Below are 23,767 nucleotides of genomic sequence, written 5' to 3'. Positions count from 1 at the left end.
TTGTGTGTATGTATCTGTGTGTGTATTTACATGTATGTGTGTGCATATGTATCTCTGTGTGTATGTATATATGTGTGTATATTGTATGTGTATATCCATGTGTATGTATTTATATGTATGCATGTGCATATATATCTGTGTGTATGTGTGTATATGTGTGTATATGTGCATTGTGTGTGTATGTATCTGTGTATATGTGTTTTTGTGTGTATGTATATGTATGCGTGTTCTGTGTGTGTATGTATCTTTGTGTATTTGTGTGTTTACGTATGTGTGTATGTGTGTGTGTGTATGTGTATATGTGTGTGTGTGTGTATGTGTGTATGTGTGTGTGTATGTGTGTGTGTGTATGTGTGTATGTGTGTGTGTATGTGTGTGTGTTGTGTGTGTGTGTATGTGTATATGTGTGTGTGTATGTGTGTATGTGTGTGTGTATGTGTGTGTGTGTATGTGTATATGTGTGTGTGTGTATGTGTGTGTGTGTATGTGTGTGTATGTGTGTGTGTATGTGTGTGTGTATGTGTGTGTGTATGTGTGTGTGTGTGTGTATGTGTATATGTGTGTGTGTGTGTGTATGTGTGTGTATGTGTGTGTGTATGTGTGTATGTGTGTGTGTATGTGTGTGTGTATGTGTGTGTGTGTGTATGTGTGTATGTGTGTGTGTGTGTATGTGTGTGTGTGTGTGTGTGTGTGTGTGTACACATGTAAGTATAAGTGACGGCCAGAAATTGATGTTACTCTCTTCTTCAGTAGGTATTCATGTTTTTGTTGTTGGTTTTTGTTTTGTTTATGTCTCTGTTTGAGATAGGAGCCCTCGCTGGCTGACTTAGTGCTTGCTGATTTTGCTTGACTGGCTGGCCGGTAAGCCCTGGGATCCTCCTGCCTCTCCCTCTCCAGTGGTGGAATTACAGACATGTGCTGCCCTCTGGGTTTTATGTGTGTGCTGGGATTCATCTCAGGTCCTTCTGCTTACACAGCAGGCTCCACCCACTGAGCCATGTCCCCAGCTCTTAGTCAGAGCTTAGTCAGAGCTTCACACGTCACTGAACGGTCCTGCAGAAGAGGGTCATCATTCTTTCCATCCAGATGTACTAGCTGTGAGTCCAACGTTGCATCACTCATTCAGGGTGACGGTACTCCAGACCTTCTGACTTCCAGAGCTTCTGCTGCTTACTGCACTAGGCCTCCTGTCTCTTCCAACCATAGGGATTCTACAAGAGATGATGAAATGGAATGGGGACCGATCTAAAACTCCTCAAGGCTAGTATCTGCATGCGCATTCCGATATGCTAATACGTGGGCTTTGTAAGGCTTCTGTGGCTAGCCGCAAGCTGTTCACAGTAAGAGTATGTGTGGTTAGATGGCTGAGATTCTCCCCCAATGGGGGGCAGAGAGGCCAGAAGGCGGCTCCAAGCTCAGCCTTGAAGCTGCCACACCGCCTGCAGTGGGACACTGAGTGATCAGCAGGCAGACGACCTGATGTGCAGAAAAGAAGAATCTGGCTGCTCACTTTTGAACAAAGGCACTGTCCGGCATCTGGGGCTGAGATTACTTGTGAGGAGGAGAGCTGGTGTCTCAGTGGAGACCAGACTTGCTCCACCTCGGGTTTCTCAAAACCGCCTCCTTCCAGGGCCGCTCCTTTTCTTGCTTTTTTCTTTAGGTTCTACCTTGACTCTATATCAATGGTGGCTTGAACATTAACTGCAGAAACTGTCTATGAGAATACAGATTCACATCTGTGTTTCCTGGTAACTGACAAATGAACACTTGACATCTGATTACCTGATCAGCAGTAATTATATATTTATAAGGCATGGTAAAGTTTAATGCTCTCTCTCTCTCTCTCTCTCTCTCTCTCTCTCTCTCTCTCTCTCTCTCTCTTCCTTTCTTTTTTCTTTTCTTTTTTTTGAGACAGGATCTCATTATGTAGCCCTGGCTCTCCCAGAGCTCACTATGTAGACAGAGCTGGCCCGAAACTCACAGAGATCAGCCTGCCTCTGCCCACAGAGTGCTGAGGTTAAACAAAACAAAAAGGAGAAAACATGAACATGCCTTACAGATATTTCTCTATGGTTCTCCGTTCCTTCGCCTCTGTCTCCCTCGTTTTCTGAGCCTGTCCTATAGAGTCCCTCTTGAGTGGCGCATCCAGAGCCAGTTTCTGTGGCACCTGTGTTTGTCTATTTTGAAATGTCTCCTGTCTTCTCTTTACTATCAGGAATGTTCCACAGAAAGGTCATTGAGCTGCCCCTGCTCAAGCTAATGTTAGAGAACTGTGTGTGGTGGATCCTCCAGCCAGAGCACCCACCTTCTCCTGTGTGTGCCCTTCCGTGTGTGTGTGTGTGTGTGTGTGTGTGTGTGTGTTATTTTCGTGTCTTTGGGCTCCACTCTACTCTGCTGACGCCTCTCTCTCTAGCCTTTCTCTATTCCAACATCCCTTTTTCTGGCCCACTCTGCCTCACCAGACATGCTGTCTGTCACCAGGCCAATCCATCTGTGTTTTCTGGATCAGCATTGGGTGCCAGTGTGGTGACAAGTGCAGGTTCCAGCGGCTTCTTCTGTGGAGCCTTGCCTCCCAGAAGCAGACCAAGGTCCCTTTCTGTACTAGTTGAGACCCCTAACCTTGCCACATACTCTTGGGTGCCAGTGTAGGGTTACAGGGTGTCAGAATGGCTTACAATGCATAGCTAGCTTATTTTTATTACAACTTGACCTTTTTTCTTGGTAAAACCAACATTTAGGAGACTCTGGTGGCAGCGGATGAGCCGCTTTTCCCGTGTTTGTGCCAGTCCCTGACCATCGAGGTGGCCACCTCCTGCATGGACAGCATCAACCTTGCTCTGGTTACATGACAGCAATATCTTGACTCAGGGCTCCAAGCTGGCACCTTCTGCTGAGCATGATTCGGCAGGAGGGCTGGAAGCTTGGTGTCTTTGGCTGTGGGTTAGATCTTGCAATGACTGGATGTGATACACCTTCTCGGACCCTGAGCCTTTATGATGGACAAAATTTGATCAAGAAACCACACCACCCAAACCTGACAATTGTGTTTCTCGTAGAAACAAATGCCTCAGTATGTGTGCACAGAGTGTGGTCTCCGTGAGCATTGGGGGCCTGCTGTGTTGCTTGATCCTGTGACACAGGCATGCCATGTGCCATGGTATGCTGAGTGCACACTAGGTTTGGGGTAAAGAGCAGAGAAGAAAACAAACCATGCTACTTACTTTCCAGTGGAATGAACAGTGGACACCGCCATTAGCTCGTGTCCCAAAGAAACAAAGTCAGTCGCTGCAGGGCTGAGGCTTCTAGTTATATACTCTAAAGTCTATCGTCCTTCCTGCTGCAAGACAGCCTTGGGTGGAGCTGGCAGGGTACCATTGGTATCCCCTGCTCACACAGGGGTCGACACTGTTCCAGTCGTGCCCTGGTTGATCCCGGCTAAGCACCACAGCCATGGTTTATTTAGTAGCTCCTAGATGCCAAGAGATTTCAGAGCAGGCTCTTGGGTGCTCATTCTCCTCAATGTACTGTGTCCCCTGCCTTTTTAATTCTGTTTACAGGTTCTGGAGATAGAACCGAGAGGCCCACATATACTAGGTAAACACTCTATACCCCATCTTGTTCCCCAGTTTTCACTGAGGAAAGCTCCTGTCTGAAATAAGTTTTGTCATGAAAGAACCTTTATCCTTCATTTCTCTCCATGCACATCTAACCGGACCTCTGGCCCTTGCAGCCCCCAGAAGGTTCTGAGAACCAAGCAGATGCCATGAGCACAAGAGGTTGGAGCTGGTCATGAACTCAAGTCAGTTTGGAGTGAGTCCCTAGTAAGAGATCACTGTGGCTCCGTGGGTGTAGTTTGTGTGACGTGTGCGCGTGTGTGTGTGTGTGTGCATATGTATGTGTGCATGTGTGTGTATGTGTATGTATGTGAGTGTATATGTGTGCATCTGTGTGTATGTGTGCGTGTGTATGTGTGCATATGTGTGTGCATGTGTGTGTGCGTATATGTGTGTGTCTGTATGTGTGTGCATATGCATGTATGTGTGTGTCTGTATGCACATGTGTGTGTATGTGTGTGTGCATGTGTGCATGCATGTGTGTGTATGTGTGTGCATGTGTGTATGTATGTGTTTGTGTGTCTGTGTGTGTCTCTCTCTGTGTGTGTATGTATGTGTGTGCGTGTGTGTGCATTTGTGTGTATGTGTGTGTGTTTGTGTGTCTGTGTGTGTGTTTGTGTGTGTATGTATGTGTGTATGTGTGTCTGTGTATGTGTGTGTGTTTGTGTGTATGTGTGTGTATGTGTGTGCATATGTGTTTATGTATGTGTGTGTGCATGTGTGTGTCTGTGTGTCTCTGTGTATGTGTGTCTGTATGTGTGTGTATGTGTGTGTGTCTCTGTGTGTGTATGTGTGTGTGTCTCTGTGTGTGTATGTGTGTGTCTCTGTGTGTGTGTCTCTATGTGTATATGTGTGTGTGTCTCTGTGTGTGTATGTGTGCATGTGTGTGTATGTATGTACGTGTGTGTGTGTGTGTGTGTGTGTACAGCATCTCCAGGACACTGCAGTATTTAGGTGACTTCCAGATATTTCAAGGAATCCCATGATGCCTTAGGAAAACTTTTCTAGCTTGAAGACAGGCAAAAAGAACATGAGAGCATGGGTCAAGATGCAAGAACTAAAAATTCTACAACACACTCCACTGTAGCCACTAGGGGTGACGCCGTCAATTTCAGGGTGATGCCATCAATTTCCCTCTGACTTTCATGGTAGGAATCCCGTTCTCCCCCCACCTGCATTCAGACCTCATTCTTGCCTCCTTGTCTTGTCAGCCTTGTGCCCAAGAGCATGCTGGGAACCGGATGTTGCTCTCGTGTCTGTATTCCTGTGTTTCTACTATGGTTATCTGTTGGTCAGTCTCTCTGTGATATACAGCGGCAGTGTTAACAGTTGTCCCAGTTCATCTGAGACAGGGGAATGCCTGAGAACACATCATTGAATTGAGCTGGCAGATCTTCTCGATCAGATGTGGTCACACATTGCTACTTAGAATGAAATCTTTTTTCCTGGTCTTCACTATACTGACCCGCAGCTTCTGCTTAGAAAAGCTCAGCTTACTGTCTCTGTGGGATCTGGGTTCTTTGGAGCAGCTCCCGTCTGTGTTGTCTGGAAATTGGCAGTTCAGTTCACAGGTCAGCAGCAACAGCTCAATCTACTCGCAAACACTTCATGGATACACAGTCTAGTTCAGTAGAGTTAGGTTAGCAGCAGTGGTGATACAACCTAGCAGAGACAGCCAGACCTTAGCCTTGGCTCAAGTCAGCAGGAGGGACCTGGAGGGACACCAGTAGAAGTTCTCAGCTGTCCCTCTCTCAGGGAAGCAAAGATCAGTGAAGGCATGAGACCCACAAGCGTTGCACAGCTACCTGTACCAGCAAGCCAAGCTCTGTCTCCGTCACTACATTGAGTCTTATTTATTCCATCCAAACATCACGTGTCCTCCATGTGCCTTGCCTCAGCACGGGTCTTGTCTCAGCACGTGCATTCAATCAGCCTGAGCCCTCAGAAGCAGCAAAAAAAACTGCGGCACACCACCAGAGTCCGTTGGTGCATTTATCTCTATGGAGTCCTGACAAATGCAGCTCAACTATGCAATGCAAGGCGGACCAATACATGCATGTCATTAGCAAAGAATCCTTCATCTCGTGCTAGCTTTAGCAGAGCTCTCTCCTGTGTCTGCTTCAGCAAAACATTCCTTTTGTCCCAGCAAAATGCCATCCCACCAACTTTCCAAAGAACCCTTAAGGTTCCACTTCGGTCTGGAGAGACTTCCTCACTTGCTGGGTAAAAAGAACCCAGGCCACCCAAGTAAGCAGGCGACCCGTGAAGTGGGTTCTACTTTCAAATGGAAGTCTTGAAAACCTAAGGAATGGGCTGGAGATGAGGGCCAGTCGGTAGAATGCTTGCCCAGCATTCACAGAGCTCTGAGCTCGTTCCCCAGCAATGCACAAACCACATGTGATGGCCAAACCTGTAATTCAAGCACTAGGGAGGTAGAGGCAGGAGGATTAGGAGTTCAAGGTCATGTTTGGCTACCCGGCAAGTCTAGTCAACCTAGGCTATATAAGACCCTCTCTCAAAGATAAATAAACCCCAGTGTGAGAGTAGAATTGTAGAGGAAGCCTGTTTTTGCCAACACCTGTTCTAACAATACAAGAAAAATGACTTACGGCTCATGTGAAAACCTCAAAGTCTCTAAGATATAAAGGTTAAAAAAAAAAAAAACTTTAAAAAAAGATTTGTTTTTACTTTATGTATGAGTGCCAAATGATACGCGTGCATCATTGTGTGTCGGTGCCTACAGAGGCCAGGAGAAGGCACCAGATCCTTTGACACTGGAGTTACAGGTGGTTGTGAGCTGCCATGTGGGTGCTGGGGAGCTGAACCCAGATCCTCTGCAAGAGCAGCCAGTGCTCTTAACCTCTGAACCAATCTCTCCAGCTTCTTGTTATGGCCTCTGTTTTAATGACTTCCCTGGATAAATTGTACAGAAGGTACCATTTCTTAAGTTACTTTAAAAGAGGTAACTTGTGGCAGTTTTATTTGTACCCCCTTCCTAGTCTACCAGTCTTCTTTGACAGAAATGAGAGAGGACGTTCTTTTTCAGGCTGTGGGGTTCAGTGACACGTTCGACTGTTGGCAAATGTCTGCACGGGTCAGGGCAGGCTATGGGCTTCATCGTCCTCTGACTAACCTGGTTCCCCAGCTCACTGAAGGGAGAACTCACACTCAAGGGCTGGCAAGTGGTCTCCCGGCCACACTTTGGAGGATCATTACCTGGAGAAATGGAAGAAAACAAACTGTCACAGCTGAGCGGGGTCCAGAAATCACAGGGTTTATCTCATGGGGGAAACCTCAGCAAGGCTCAAAAGCAGAGACTCTGAGATGCCTCCATTTTTATGTGTTCAAAGACGGACATTGCGTGCTTCTCTGCTAAATAGTTGATTATACTTTTTCCTATATGAATTTGGTGATACGGTTGAAAGTCTAATTTATGCTCTTTGGTTCAAGTCTCACCTGTCCATCTATCCGTCTACTCATCCACCCACCTATGGAGGACACAGTGGTGCTGTTTTCAATGGCGTGTTTTAGACCATTGTCAGCTAGTCACTTCTGTTCTACTCCATGTGTGGATATACATGGTTGACTGTACACGTTTGGACCCTACAGGCTTCCGTACTGTGTTGGTTTAGACCCTGTTCACAATTTTGTGTGTTTTCTCTAAAAGCCGTTATTTACATGAACAACCCAGAGAGGTCACAGCAGGTCTTTCTATGTTAGCATTCTGTCTATAACAGAAGACTCAAGCTAATAAACTTACAGGAAATATGAGGTTTATTTAGCTCAGCATTTTGAAACTTCCGGTCCATGCTTTCTTGGCCCTGCTGCTTTGGAACCGTGGTGAGGCAGCATCTCATGGCCATAGCTGTCCTTGGAGAGAACCATTCACCTCATGTATGGGAAGCAAAAGAGAAAAAACAATAGGGAAGCAGAAGAGATCGGGGCCCCACAATCCTTTGCAAAGGCATGTGTCCAGTGACCTCATTGTCTCTACCAGGCCCCACCCCCAAAAGCACCACCTTACCACCTAGCTTTATTTTAACACTTGGGTCTTGAGAGAATGCTATAACATTATTATTGTAATTTATGAAACACATTATTAATAAAATAGGAATTCTTACTTGTACAGCAATGTTCAGAAATACCTGGGCATTGGTGACACATGCCTTTAGTCCCAGCACTCCAGAGGCAAAGGCAGGTGGATCTCTGAGTTCAAGGCCAAGCTGTTCTATAGAGTGATATCCAGGATAGCTGGGCTACACAGAGAAATTCTGTCTGAAAAAAAAACAAATACATAGGTAGATATATAGACAGACAGGTAGATAGATGATAGATAGATAGATAGATAGATAGATAGATAGATAGATAGATATCAGAGCAAGAGCTGGCTCCATGATTGACTAGCATACACTGTGCTTCCAGAGGACTCAGGTTCAGTTCCCAGCACCTATTGGGACACTCACTATTCAGAACTGCCTGTAAAGTCTGCTCCAGGGATCCAGCGCCCTCTGCTGGTGGGCACATACCCACATACTGACATGTAATTAAAAGTAGAGCAAACTTTTAAAACTATTCAGAGAGTAGTCTGGAATTTTGAACAAAATTTTAAATTTGAGTTAACTCTGATAATTGTGTTAATGATATTGATGATAATAATAGTTTAATTATAGCATGCACGTGCACATTAGCTTACACAATATAGCCTAAGTGAGGCAGATACAGAACTAACTCATCTACTGTTACAATAACCGGCTGACGTGTATGCTGAAGTTGTCCCTACTTTTCTGGTGGAGAAATTGGGGTATCTGGTGAGGAGCAGAGCTGGAATTTGAAGGCCAGTGGTTTGACTCCACAGTGTGTGCTGTCCGTAACAGAAGGAAGGCTCTGTCTCTTCCGCTAGAACTGCTGATATGTGGTAATACCTAATACGTCTTCCTTACAATTGCCACCCCTTTTCACTGTGACATGGCTCTTTGCTTCTCTAATGTTAATTACATGATACTATTTTTTTTTCCTATTCATTTACTTTCATCCTGTCCTTATCGTTGTACCTAAAGTGTGTCTGTTGGGGAACGAGATGGATCATCAGCAGGTCCCATGTGGTAGGAGAGACTAGACCTGGGAAAGCTGTCCTCTGACCTCCGCATGTGTGCCATGGCATGTGTGAGCACACACCTGCACAAACACAAACAGCCATGTGCATGCGCACGGGCACGCGCACACACACACAGACACACACACACAATTTCTTAAAGCTCTAATGGGAGCGTTAGGCTAGGGTTTAGCTTAGGACTTCTGTTGCTGTGATAAAACACCATGCCCAAGGCAACTTGTAAAAGAAAGACTTTAATTGAGCTAATAGTTCCAGACGGTTAGAGTCCACAATGGCAGAGTGAAAACATGGCAGCAGGTAGCTGGAGCCGCAGTCAAGAGCTCACATCTTGAGCCACAAGACAGAGAGCACACTGGGAATGCCACCAAGTTTTTGAAACCTCAAAGCCCACCCTCCCCAGGGACACACACACCTCCAACAAAGCCACACCTCCTAATCCTTCCCAAATAGTTCCACCAACTAGGGATCAAGTAGTCAAACATCTGAGGCTATGGGGCCATTCTCATTTACACCTCTGCAGGGAAGGCATGTAGTCAGTGAGGAGGAAGATTCTAAAAACGAGGTGGTAGAGATGAGGAAGGTATCCAGGGGTTGGGAACTGTGCCTCTGGAAACGGTGACACCCATGGCTGTTGCATAAGGATTCCTTTACCAGACAGATTTGACCACCCGATGCTTTGTCCTTCAAAGAGTGGGACCACGTGTCCCATCTGTGCTAATCTGGGCATGGTGCTCTAAATCCGAAGCTCTGAGGGCCGTGTCTGGTGTTGCTACTGACATTCTCCCCTTGATCTGGATTCGCTTCCATCTGCATAGCTAGCACTGTGTGGCCGTGATTTGGGGAGGATCTTAGAGATGCAAGATGGAGTTAGACAGGCCAGCTTTGGTTTCTGGAGACTGAGTGGCCACAGGCTTAGCAAACAGGCTTAGCAGTGTGGTCCACTGACCACAAACTTCTGGTCAGCTAGCACCATTGGATAAAGGCAAGAGGTGTAGGCAGAGGGTTCTGCAATGTTGAGATCGTGAGTCTGACATCACTTGCACCCCTTAAGTTCCCTAGTACCACTGAGCCAGCAAACAAAAAGGCTTGTACTCGTAAAAATAGAACACCAGTTTAGATGTGAAACGTGGCAGCCCATGGAGCATGAGATGCTGGTAATGGGATGAAGAAGGAAGATTCCATAAAGTAAACTCTCGCGTGATTCTGCCAACAAACCATTGTCTTAGGTCGGCAGAGTGTATCGCATGCAGGCAGTGTTCCAGCGTGTACACAGGTCTGGTTGTCATGGGCTGTTCTTCACTTACCTGACACTTGTCTCTGGTCTAGATGACAGCGCATCTGCTGCCAGCAGTATGGAGGTATCAGATCGCATTGCCTCTCTGGAGCAGCGCGTCCAGATGCAGGAGGATGACATTCAGCTGCTCAAGTCAGCGCTGGCCGACGTGGTTCGGAGGCTGAACATCACGGAGGAGCAACAGGCCGTGCTTAACCGGAAAGGACCTACCAAAGGTGAGCATCACGGAGCATTCATAGCCGCATTAAATATTCTTGCTCCTGCTCGGGCGATTCACCCCCAAACTGTCTCCAAATCAAAATGCCCTTAGCCCCGCCTGCTGACAATCTCACTAAGGTCGACTGTCTTTGTTGGTGTGCTTTGAGTGAGTTGTCCTGTGTGGTGCTGAGGTGTGTCTTTGTAGACGATCCCTAAATGCTCTTTGAGTCAAGGAAGGAACCGTACACATGGACCACTGAGGGCAGTTAAGGTTGCATGGGACAGAGAGTGCTGACAGAGGGAGCTCCAGCCCCTTGTGGAGGTCCTATCCAGAAAGCCCACTGGTATGTCCCATCTCTTCCTGTGTCCTCAGCTTACACCCGAACACAACAATGTCATGTGGTGCATGGTGGCCCCTCACTCAGTCTGGGAGTAGATGTGGGAGGTTCCCTTTAGAAAGTTGAGTCCAGAGGCATCTAGCTGGCTGGTTTGCTCAGCTTCTTTTAGTGTGTGTCTTTGGCTGCTTTTGAAACCCGTGTACTATCTGTGGGGACATAACCTTCAGCAGAGGTCTGTACCAGTGGGTTTCTGGTCAATTCAAGCCATTATTTCATGCCCCTCCCAGGACACAGCCTACAAAAGCGGTGCTCATGTTAAGTAACTTTCTAGTGACCATGACTTCATATTTCAGAAACAAGAGTTGTCATAACGCCCCTTACCTCATGTCCTGATGTTTACACTGGAGGGCAGTGGCTCCTCTTTTGCCAGAGTTGATTTTCTGGCTGTCCCATCCAGGCTGTGAGCTTCCTCTGGTTAAGACACCCTGACATTGTAGAACATGAATATCCCTTTGAAACGACTGTCTTAGCTGGGCGTGGTGGTGTGCACCTTTAATTCCAGCTGTCAGAAAGCAGAGGCAAGTGGAGCTTCATGAATTGGAGGACAGTCAGGACTACACAGAGAGACCCTGTCTCAAAAATAAAACCAAAACAAGAACAAAGCTTTCTCAACCACAAAGATAGTTCTCAGTCAGTAAAGTGTTCGCTGTGCAAGTGTGACTAGAGGATGGTCCCCACTGCATGAGATGGCTTGGGTTTATGGTTATATAGTTCCAGGGCTAGGGAAGGACATGGCTTCCTGGGTGTCACTGTTGGCCTAGCCTACTTGGCAAGCTTCAAGCCTGAGAGAGATCTTGTCTTAAAAAATCAAGGGACTCGAAGCTGGGCAGTGGTGGCGCATGCCTTTAGTCCCAGCACTTGGGAGGCAGAGGCAGGCGGATTTCTGAGTTGGAGGCCAGCCTGGTCTACAGAGTGAGTTCCAGGACAGCCAGGGCTACACAGAGAAACCCTGTCTCAAAAAAAAAAACCAAAACCAACCAAACAAACAAACAAAAAAAACCAACCAACCAACCAAACAAACAAAACCAAAACAACAACAAAAACCAAGGCAAGAGAACTCACCTGTACAGGTGTTCTCTGCCCCTCCCCCTCCCCCTCTCCTTCCTCTCCCCTCCCCTTTCCCTTTTCTTCTCTCTCTCCCTCTGCATCCTCCTTTGCCTCCCCCTCCCCCTTCTTCTCCCCTTCTCTCCCTCTTTCTCCCCTTGTTTCCTGGAGGCTTTGGCTAGGTCTCTACTCTGCTGAAAGGGACCCATTCCTTGTCCTTCCTGACGCTTGAGGGCAGATCTACATCAGAGCCACACGCTACCCTCAGCTCTGTATTTCGAATAGTCCTTTCCAGTGACTTTGCTTCTAAGTTCCAAGCAGTCGGGGTGTTTCGGAGCAGAAACCCAGTTATTTTAGACATTCATGACCTGCTCAACTTTCCACAAATAGATGTGATGACGACAGTGTCCCAAAGGATGCCTTGAAAGAAGGCTCTGGGTTTCTAAAATCTCCTTATTTTTGAAGAGTAGAGGAAATAACAGACAGGGTTCACGCAGGGTTTTTATTTTACTTGACAATGAGTGACGTCTCTCTGAATGACGTCTCATGACAAAACTGGAAAAGAGATGACTTTTTCACGGTTACCTAACGCCTCACTGTGCTTTCACGAGTGGAAATCATCTTTGGTTTAAAACTCACTGAGAAATAAAAGGAAGTCAGGAGAGTGGGAGACCATATCACGAGAGGGGCCATGGCCTTACAGAGCTGTGGTGTTGGGTCCTGGACTGTAGGAGAATAGCAGAGATGATCCGAGGACCAGCATGCATCATTCCTCTCTCCTCTCTTGACTGGGGCTGTGGTGTGACCGGCTGCTTCACACTCCTGCCTTGACTTCCCTGCTATGGCAGACGATGATGCCTGGAACTGTGAGCTGAGTAAGGCCTCCCCCCACCCCTCACCTCCCACCCCCTCACCCCCACCCCTCCACCCCTCACCCCCCCACCCCCTCATCCCCTCACCCCACCCCCTCACCCCCCCACCCCCTAAAAACCTAAATCCCCACTCCCTCACCCCCACCCCCTAAAACCCTAAACCCCCCACCCCCTCACCCCCACCCCCCACCCCCTCACCCCTTCACCTCTTCACCCCCTCACCCCCACCCCCCACCCCCTCACCCCTTCACCTCCTCACCCCCTCACCCCCTCACCCCCTACCCCCCCACCCCCCACCCCCTCACCCCCCACCCCCCACCCCCTCACCCCGCACCTCTGCTAGCTGCTTTTTGTCAAGGTGGTTTTATCACAGCAGTAGAAATGAAGCCAGGAGATCAGCTTTGGCACCTGCTGTGTGCCACACCGTGGACTTTCAGTTCATGTTCCTAACCCTCCCAGTGGGCTGCCACGTGGGCACTGCCAGCCTTGTGTTAGAAGGAAATTGAAGCTTAGACAGGGTATTGGCTTATCCCTGGCTGGTTCTGGTTGATGGTCAGATCAGCCCTGTGTGCCCCAAGCGTCTCTGCCCTGTGTTCATATATACCTGTCAGTCCCCCTGAGACCTGGCTTGCAGCCATGTCATCCTTGATGGTGCTCCCACCTCAGTATTTGTGGTGCTCCTTTTATCTGAGAAGTTCTTCTATGTTATCTCTGCATTTACCTCTAGGAACAATTAAAGTTGTGATTTAACATTTTATGGGGCAGAAGGATATCTTCTATCTCAATGTTTCCCTGAAAACCAGGAAATCATTTTCCCCAGCAACTGGGAGACAGGAAGCTGTGTTGTTCCTTTCCCACTATCTGTGTGTTGTGCTGTGTGTGTGCGTGTGCGTGTGAGTGTGCCACCCAACGTGGATACTGGTAACCGAACACAGGTCCTCTGAAAGAGTTGTACATGCTCATAACTGCTGTGCCATCTCTCTATTTCATATTATTGAAATGTGAGCTGACTGACAAATTCAGGCATCTCTCCATATGCCCAAGGACTGCTTCCAGGGCACACAAAATACCCAAACCAGAAGCTGCTAAGGTCCCTCACATATAAAGGCAAAATGTTTTACATACAAGGAACTCTTCCTTCTTTATAATCCAAGTCACCTCTGTGTCACTGTCACGTGTGTATCGTAAATGCTAGATAGAGTCCTGTTGTTCAAGGAATAATAACAAGAAAAGAAAACATGACGTTTTAAAAACCATTATCTGTCTTTAGTTGGAAGAGCCCTGGGCATTGATTGAACCTGTAGACATGGAGGGCCGTCTGTACCACATTCTCTTTATGTGTGGGCCTGGTGCCAGGTACTAACCCTCAGAAGCCAATGGCTGATAAAGCAGACCGGTCAGTAGGCAGCCAGTCGGATGTGGCACTCTTAGTGTGATGACAGGTGGGACTGCTCTTCTCAGTCCTTTATGAGTCCCTTCTCTTCCAGCCTCTGCTGGAGTCAGCACACACACAGGCTTCCTCTGCCTCCACCTCCCTCCCCTTCAGGATTGAGGGCTGGGAAATGAAAGTATAAGACCTGAATGATTATGCTGATCCTGTGAGGACCGCTCTGTGTAGCTGTCTCTCCACTTGGTGTTGCTGAAAGGACCTCTGCTTTCTTCTAGGCTCTGTTAACCGCTCCCTGCCTCAGCCCTTGAGGGCTACAAGTGGTGACAGCTTATTTCTGTTCCCAAGGGACACAGTGTTCAGCCTGGGCTCTGGGCTGGGTGTAGACCATTCTATTAAAGCACATGGATAGAAGTGTGTGTGTGTGTGTGTGTGTGTGTGTGTGTGTGTCTGTCTGTCTGTCTGTCTGTCTAGATGACCCCTCTACCATGACTCTACAGGCTGTGGTCTGGGTAGTCCAATGAGTGTGTGTGTGTGTGTGTGTGTGTGTCTGTCTGTCTGTCTAGATGACCCCTCTCCCATGACTCTACAGGCTGTGGTCCGGGTAGTCCAATGACAGCTGTCTACCAACAGAAAGTCCAAGAATCCAGTCCATGAGGTCGGATGTCTAAACTGGTCTTGTGTATATCCTGGGACCGTGAAGTAGACTTTAGTGTCAGTGAAGAAGTAGACATGCTAGAGGCAGGAGGAAGCAGGCAGACAGCAAAAGCTGTCCTCCTTCCATGGCCTTATATGGGCTGCCCCAGAAGGTGGGGCCCAGATTAAAGGTGAATATTCTCATGCAAAAGATCCACATTAAAAGTGAGTCTCTCCTCAGCCGGACATGTTGACACACACCTTTAATCCCAGAACCCAGGTGGTAAAAGCAGGTGGATCTCTGAGTCTGAGACCAGCCTGGTCTACAAAGTGAGTATGGGCTATACCAAGAAATCTTGTCTTGAAAAACAGAACAAAACAACAGAAATAGTGGTTCTTCCCACTTCCAACCATTTAATAATAATAAAAGAAAATCCCTCACAGGTGAACCCAGCTGCTTGGATTTTAGTTAATTCTAGATGTCAAGTTGACAACCAAAAATAGGTGTCACATACCTGATAGGAATCCCAGAGAAGGGTGTGACAGCCAGGATGGTAAGGACAAGAGGACATCCAAGGTTGACAGTGCCCTAGCCAGCTGTTCTCAGTGTGAACCCCAGAGCTCCAGAACATTGCTGGACAGTGGGGCAGAGAAGCAGTCTCAGACCCCACCCTCCCGACCTTCCCCTCCCCTACTTTCCTCTCCCCTCCTCTCCCCTCCCCTCCTCTCCCCTCCCTTCCTCTTTCCTCCCCTCCACTTCTGAACAGAGCAGTGCTGGAGCAAGCATGTTCTCCAGGTCACCTGGAAACCACCAAGTAGGTGGGATCAGGTGAATTTGTCGGGTCACATTATGTCCCCAATCAGGAAACAGAGAGCAATGAACACAGACTGCCACCCAGCCTAATTTCTTTACTGTTGCACAGTTCAGGATCCCAGCCAGGGGATGGTTCCGCCCACAGTGAGCAGGTCTTCCCACTTCATTGATAATCCCCACAGGCATGCCCAGGACCAGGTGATTCTAGACTCTGCCAAGTGCACAGTTAACACTAACAATCAATCACACTTACTCGGACTTCCAACCCGTGTGTTGCAGGCTGTTCACTTACTTTGATCACTGAAGCAGTCTGCTGTAGAGTGGACCAGCTTGCTTATCCATTTTACCTATGGAAGGACATCTTGGTTCTTTCTAGTTTTTGACAATTGTGACTAAAACTGCTATAAACGTTCACATGCAGGTCTGTGTAGACATACGTTTTCAGACAATTAGGTAAATACTTAGTGTCAGAATGATTACCAGATCATATGGTAAGATTATATTTAGCTTTATAAGAAACTGCCAAACTGCCTTCCAAAGTAGCTGCACCATTTATCATTTCGTTATCAAAGCACGTGGGTTCCTGTGGCTTCTGCCTGGCTCGCAATTGGTGTTTCATTTTGGTTTTGGGATTTCAGCCATTCGAACAGTTGGATAGAGTTGTTCATTAGTGTTTTTCCTAATGACAGTGATGTTAGCCGTCTTCTCATGTGTCCATTTGTCACCTGAAGACCTTTCGTGAGGTCTCTTCTTATCTTTTGTCCACTATCTTAAACAATTGGGCCATCTGTGTTCTTACTGTTGAATTTTCAGAGTTCTTACACTCTGTACAAGTTCTTTATCAGATACATAATTTATCAGATATATCAGACACACATTTTCTTCCAACCTATAATTTGTGTTTCTGTCCTCTTTAAATTTCTTTGCCAAAATTTGTAAAGTTCTTAAGGAGACCCACTTTGTCAATTTGTCCCCCATGGGTCAGTCAGGCTTTTGATATTTATTAGTTTAATTTTTTAAAAAAATGTACAGGTAAGAGTGTTTTGTCTGTGTCTGTGTGTATGTACCACATGTATGCCTGGTGCCCTGGGAGGTCAGAGGAAGGTATTGGATCCTTTGTAACTGTCGTTGTGGGTGGTTGTGAGCCACTGTGTGGATTTGAGGAATGGAATTCAAGTCCTCTGCAGGAGCAACCAGTGCTCCTAGCCTCCGGGCTGTCTCTCTAGTCCCGTGAGAGTTTAACTATTAGCTGACTACAATCACTGTAGAGGTGATTGTCTAGGGCAAGTTGGCCCATGGCCATGTCTGTGACCTTGGCCATGTCTGTGACCTTGGCCATGTCTATAAGAGATTGTCTTGATTATCAATTGATGAAGGAGGATCCAGTCCATGTGACACCACCATCCCCGGGTAGGGTGTCTTGAACACTAGGAGAGAGTAAAGCTGAGAGAAGATGCAGTGGTGGACTTGCTCTCTTCTCTCTGCCCATTTCTGTGGGCGTGCCATGACTGGCTGCTTGAGTTCCAGCTTTGACTTCCCCTCAGTGATGCACTGTGACCTGGAACTGTAAACCAAATGCACCCTGTCTTCCGAGATGCTGCCTTTGGTCTGAGTATTTTATCAGGAAGAGAAATGAAAACGGAACAGCACCCTATCTTAAACAGCAGAAGTGTCGTTGCACTGGGGAAGTAGCTCGGTTGGTTGAGTGCTTATGTAGCCTACGCAAGCCCTGGATTTGATCCCCATCACTGTGTGTGCTGGACACAGTGGCGCACATCCGTGATGTAAGTGCTTGGGAGGCATGGAGACTAGGAAGTGGAGGGGGAGCAGGAGGAGGAGAAGAGAAGGGGAGGAAGAGAGGAGAAAGAACAGGAGAAGGAACTGCAGGAACTGAGAAGGGGGAGCAGGGAAGCTGGAGCAGCAAGAGCTGAAGAGCAGCAGGAGGAGGAGCAGGAGGAGGAACAGAGGAGGAGCAGGAAGAGGAGGAGGGAAGGAAGAAGGGGGGAGGAAAGCAAGAGGAGGAGAAGGGGAGGAAGAGGAGCAGGGGAGGAGGAGCAGGAGGTTACTAAGTCCTTCAGAGTTCTGGTTAGTCAACAAAATGATGGACTGGGTATTAGGACTATCTTGTACCTCACTGGTACAATTAGGAATAACTATGTTCTAATTGCATTTTGAGAGAAAAGTTTTATTTTAACAGGAAGGGTGAAGCTAGGTGATGAGAGAGAGAAAGAGAGAGAAAGGGGGGGCATGGAGGCAGATGTTCATGTGTCTCCACCAGTCAAAGATAGTTTATATATCTAGGTTGGGTATTGGGTTACACTTCTGCTTGAGCATTACCAAACTTATAAAACCTTTGATTAACCTTTTTTTTTAAAAAAAAAAAAATGTATAAAAGCAAAAAGGAAAAGGGGGCATGGGATAGGGGTTTTCTAGGGAGGGGAAATGGGGAAAGGGGATGGCATCTGAAATGTAAATAAAATATAAAAAAAAAAGAACAACAACAACAAAAGGTCCTTCAGAGCTTGCTTCTGGAGATGTTCAGCTTTGTGTTTTTCATTGCTTGTGAGTTAATATCTTTGTGGGGTGAGAGGATGCTACCTAGAGTCATACTTCAGTCATCACTGCTGAAAGTCCCACCACTTGCCTTTGTACCCCTGCCACTACTGCTGGCTTCTAGAATTGAAATCACCTGGGCAGTTTGGTTCTGTGAGGTGTTACTGCTGCAGTGGGCAAAGTTCTGACTTCATCCTATGCTTCTCTTGCAGCGAGACCACTGGGGCAGACCCTGCCGTTAAGAACCACCGTCAACAATGGCACCGTGTTACCAAAGAAACCCAGTGCCTCCCTCCCATCCCCCTCGGGGTCCAGGAAAGAAACGGTTGTGCCGGTAACCAAAAGGTAGGCTACTTGAAGGACCCCCCCCCCAACACACACACACCAAACTTCTCAAAGCAGCTCTTTAAGGGGTCTAAAGGGAGCACTCCTTTCTCATAAGATGCTTGTGGTCTCATCTGATTTGAGGCTTGTAGAAGGCTAGGTTTTGATGTGTTGCCATCCGTGAATGGTAGGTAACTCAGTATCTGCTTCATATCTAAGGTTGTACTTATGAAGTCTCAGCCAAGACATAGTATGGGGTAAGTATTTTTACTTGCCATTCTTTATTTAAAACAACAACAACAACAACAACTGGGATTTCAACCCACATCCCTACATGCAACATAGCAAAACTCATATCACCATAGGAACCTTTGCGTTTTATTGGTAAGATTTAGGTAAACTCATACTTTTGAATGGTGCCTAGAAGGGGGATTCTCCACATTTTCAGATAGATCACAGTTCATGGTCAACTTTTTTGGTGACTTATTGACTATTACATTTCAATGTTGTCTTTTATAATCAGCATTAATTTTTAGACTGTAGAAAGTTAAGTGCTCATTCATTTTATAGTGTAGCTAGCTTTGAAGAAATTCCTCTGAAACGCCACCTCAGGTGTGTCGTGAGAATCTAACAGAGAGCTAGGGAAATGGTGCACAGGCTAAAACATTCTCTATGCAAGCAGCAAGCATAAGGATCAGAGTTCAGATCCCAGGATCCCATGTAAATGCCGGGTGGGTAAGGCAGCTGGAAAGCAAAGGCAGGAGTTGCACCAAGCAGCCTAGCCAGCCTAGCCTCATCAGTGAGCTCTAGGATCGACTGAGAGGCCCTGCCTCAGTGAATAAGGTCAAGCACAATCAAGGAAGACTCCTGATTTCTACCACATGCATGTGTACACACATATAAACACAGATACAACACACACAAACACAAATACCACACCACACACATACCACACCATAACACACACACACACACTATATACACACACATACCCCCAAGCCCTCACACACACACACACACACACACACACACACACACACAAATGCACCACAATACATACACACTATATACACACACATACCCCCAACATAACCCCCCCAGGCAAATACACAAACATACATGAAACATGCACACACATCAAGCACACACATTTACGTACATACTACACCCCCATGTGCACACACATATACTACACACACACCAAGCACACATACATACATACCCACATAAATCAAGCATACACACACACACACACACACATCACTCCCACATACCACACAAAGAATACAGCAAACCTGTGGAGTTCACTAAAATACTAATGGCCTTAGGGACACTGAGGATTTAGATATGGGTCCTAAAGTGCTTGGAGGACACCTATGTGCTACCCCTGCTGCCTCTGTGCCCTAGAATAGGAACCTAGTTGTCACCTTCATTTGTCATTTCCTCTAGTTTACTCTTGAGGTTACTACCAAGAAGATGGCTGTTAACCCCAGCCATGCCTTCTGGGCCCAGGGCATGCCTTTGTCTCAGCAGAGGCTGGATGCCTGTGTACCCCTAACCCCAGGAAACGTGCTAGTATATGATGGGTGCCCCTGTGGCTGTTGGGTCTGTGCCTACTTTCTTCTAACTGAGGTAATGGCTCTCTGGGACAGCCCTGACCTCCCTGTCCATCAGGTGAGACACAGAAGAGGCTTGACAAGGTACATGGAGTATTTTATCGCCATCCCAGCTCGGTTTCCTGTTGCTGTGATAGAATTCTCCGAGCATAAGCAACTTAAGAATAAAAGTCAATTTTAGCTCATAATTCCAGGCTGCAGTCCATCACTTTGGGAGAGTCAAGGAAACCAGCTAGTTACACCCAGAGCCAAGAACAGAGAGAATTCGTGCTTGCTTGCCAGGGCCCAGCACATGAAATGGAGCTGCTCCCACTGAAAGTGGGTCTTTCAACCTCTACTGACCCAGTTCAGAAAATCCCCCACAGGCATGCCCATGGGACTGCACAGCCCAGGCAACCCCCCTCAGACTCTCTTCTTTATTTTGATTGTGTCAAGTTGATAATTAAAACTCAGCATCACGGTCACTGACAGATCCATGGGAGAAGAAGAAGGTGCCTGTGGGACCCATTTCAACCTTTTGGGGACTCTGCTTTTATCAGGGCCAATGGTATCATCTGGCTGTCCAAAGAGTGTCAATAGTTGCTGACTTTAGGAAAAAAAAATAAGTGCTGAGTGGACAACTTCCTGTGTCCCTGGTGTTGGCAGCTGGGGATTGTGCTAAGGTTTGGGTTGGAGAAGTGAGGAGCGACTGGGTCAGAGTTCAGATGGAGAGTCATTGTAAGGAGGCCAAAGGTGACGAGGTACAACTGGTACCAAATCAATTCTGTCAGGCCTGACGTGGATGGTGTTCAGTTAGGACATCTTTGAAATATATATAGAATTAATCAGAATGTCCCACCCTTCGCCAAGCAGATTCTCCTTACATCGCTTTTTAAAACTTTCAAGTGCAGCTGGGTGGTGGTGCCACGCACCTTTAATCCCAGCACTCTAGGACAGCCAGGGCTACATGGAGAGATCCTGTCATGAAAAACCAAACCAAACCAAACAAAACCAAAACCACAAAACAAAACAAAAACAAAGACCAACAAAAACAAACAAACAAACAAGAAAAAAACAAACCCCAAAACAACCAAAAGCAAAACAACAAAACCCTTTTAAAGTGCTATACTTAGCCACATGTTATATCTTTCCATCTTTGCTTGAATCATCCATTTTTTTTTTAAATAACTAACACAAAATGTCCTTTGGATTATTCTGACAGTGGCAGGTAGCACTTTGACCCTCTAGCTGTAAGACCAACAAAAATGACCTTTTTTCTGTAAGTTTCAGGGCTTTAACCTGTTATTTTTTTTATTTTAATAAAAGCTACCTGACATTAAATTTGCCGTCCAGCAGTACATTCCTGTGCAGCAGAACTTTCCATCTCTCAAAATGGAATCTCTCTATCCATGAAATATTTCAACTCTCCATCCCTGCAGCCCCTGACGCTATCCCTCTTCCCTCTGACTCTGTTTTGGCTAATTTAATTATAAAATTAATAAAGTGTGCGCGCACACGCGTGTAGCACCATACACATGCCAACATGCCATGGTTGTCCACGAGAGGTCAGAGTATGACTTGTACAGCTCAATTCTCCCTCCCCCACCCCCACCATGTGGGCCCTGGGGATGGCACTCTGCTCGTCAGCTTGGTCCTAAGTGTCTTTACCCACACAGCCATCATGCTGGTCCGGTTCTGGGATTAAATGTATAGGTAACTACACTTGCCCTTGCAGTTTTTTTAAAATTACATTTCTATTTGTTTGGGTTTTATTTGTATGAGTGTGCCTGTGTGTGTGCCTGTGTGTGTGTGTGTGTGTGTGTGTGTATCTTGTCATGGCCTGTTAGTGTATGTCAAAGGAAAACTTGAAGGAGTCGGTTCTCCCTCCCACCATGTGGGTCCCCAGGATGGAACTGTGTCCATCGAGCTTGGAGGCAGATAGGTCTACCCACTGAGCCATCTTGCTAGCCCCCGTATCTCTTATATTGAGTGATAGACATCATTTTTTTTTCATATGGTTTTTTCATTTTTTTTCATATGGTTTTTTCATATGGTTATTCATCTTCAAAGAACTCTGTCCAACACCTTTACCTATGTACTTATATTTTCCTATTTATACTTCTTGAGACAATGTCTGGCTATATAGCCCAGGCTGTCCTGATACTTGTGGTTTTCCATGGTGTTGGGTTTACAGGCAGGCGTGTGACCACACACCTACCTGTATTTTAATTGGAGTAGCCGTTGTGGTGCAACTGTAGAGTTTCCTTATATGTTGAATACTCACCACGTGTTAGTGTGTGACTTGCAGTGGGTGTTACTCTTCCTACATCGCCCTTCCACTCTGATGAACATTTGCTTGATCCTTTGCGTTGACGTCAACAGGCTCTAAGGACGAGCAGATTTTGGGCTGATGGGCAGACTGTATGCCCTTGGTGTCTATTCAAGAAACCACTGCAAGATCCCACCTTCTAAGCCTTCTCCCCTGTATTGTTTTCTAGGGGTGTGTTGGTTGTAGGTGTTAATAGTAGGTCATTAGTCCCTTCTAAGGTAATTTTTAGACTTCCTGTAAGACAAAGGCCTGCCCTCATCCCTCTGCATGGGATTTCCAGTTTCCCAGTATTCATTTGTTAAAGAGACTGTCGTTTGTCCAGTGGGTAGTCTTGACATCTTTATTGCAATCTTTTGTCTAGATATGCAAGGGTTCATTTCTGAATTCACTCTTCTGAACCTCTGGTCTCTAATAAAACCATCTTGGATGCCCATATTGTGATGTCTTTCTCACGGCAGGTTTAACTCAGGAGGTACAAGGCTTTCCTCTTTATTCCCTCCCTCAGCCCTGTCTTGTGTTTCTGCAAACCTGCTTGACTTTCTGTTGCTGTGATAAACACGTTGAGGCAGCTTGGGAGAGAAGGGGTTTATTTGTCTTCCAAGCACAGGAAACCAGGATAGGCTTTTAAGGCAGCAGGAACTGAGGCAGAGTTGGTAGAGGAATGCTGTTTACTGGCTTGCTCAGCCTGCTTTCCTTTACAACCCAGGACCACCTGCAGAACTATGGCACCACCCATGGTAAGCTTGGCCTTCCCAAATCAATCATTAATCAAAAACAACAACAACAACAACAAAATGCCCTCAGGAGGCAGAGTCAGGTGGATCTCTGTGAGTTCAAGGCCAACATCTCTGCAAAGTGGGTTCCAGGACAGCCAGGGCTACAGAGAAACCATCTTGGGGGAAAGAAAGAAAGAAAGAAAGAAAGAAAGAAAGAAAGAGAGAGAGAGAGAGAGAGAGAGGGAGGGAGGGAGGGAGGGAGGGAGGGAGGGAGGGAGGGAGGGAGGAAGGAAGGAAGGAAGGAAGGAAGGAAGGAAGGAAGGAAGGAAGGAAGGAAAGGCCCCACATGTAGACATGCCTACTGGCTATTCTGAGGGAGGCAACTCCTCAGTGGAGGCTCCTTCTTCCATGGTGACTCTAGCGTGTGTCAAGGTGTCAAAAACTAACCAGCACAATTACCTTTGAAGTCTTAATAAGGATTGCACTGAATCTGTAGAGTGCTTTAAGTAAAATGGCCGCTGTGTCTTCTACTCTACAAGCATGGTCTTTCTATTTGTTTATATCTTAATTAAAATTATTTGTATCTTTTTTTTTTTTTTTTTTTTTAAGTAAAATTATATGGCTTCATAGTATGCGTGTCCTTTGCCTTGTAAGATAACCTTGTTCCCAAGTAGCCATTTCTAATGCAGTAAGTAGAAAGGTTCTCTCCGTTTCCTTTCAGGAAGGAAATACACCTGGCTTTTGTGTGTTGATTTTTCTAGATCTTGAAGTTTTGCTGAAGTTGTTTATTTGTTGTGCGTCATCCTGTACAGCTCTGGAGATAGAGTGGACCGGGGCTCTGAGGGAATGAATAAAGACAGACACACAGACACAGAAAAGC

At 46.5% G+C, this 23,767-nt stretch overlaps 1 protein-coding gene across 11 annotated transcripts in view; it reads left to right on the top strand.

The window, feature by feature from the left end:
* The window catches only part of Eml1 (EMAP like 1), a 155,132-nt gene that overhangs the window by 83,223 nt on the left and 48,142 nt on the right, over positions 1-23,767 (top strand). For all 11 annotated transcript variants that reach the window (XM_076921219.1, XM_076921217.1, XM_076921221.1 and 8 more), the window contains exons 2-3: positions 10,054-10,236; positions 18,136-18,268. In XM_076921219.1, coding sequence (XP_076777334.1) covers positions 10,054-10,236; positions 18,136-18,268 — 316 coding nt within the window. The remainder of the gene's footprint in view (positions 1-10,053; positions 10,237-18,135; positions 18,269-23,767) is intronic.

Source organism: Arvicanthis niloticus, chromosome 23, assembly GCF_011762505.2.
Source record: "Arvicanthis niloticus isolate mArvNil1 chromosome 23, mArvNil1.pat.X, whole genome shotgun sequence".
Taxonomy (NCBI): Eukaryota; Metazoa; Chordata; class Mammalia; order Rodentia; family Muridae; genus Arvicanthis; species Arvicanthis niloticus.
The sequence above is the reverse complement of the archived record's forward strand: the minus strand, read 5'-3'. Positions and strand labels throughout refer to the sequence as shown.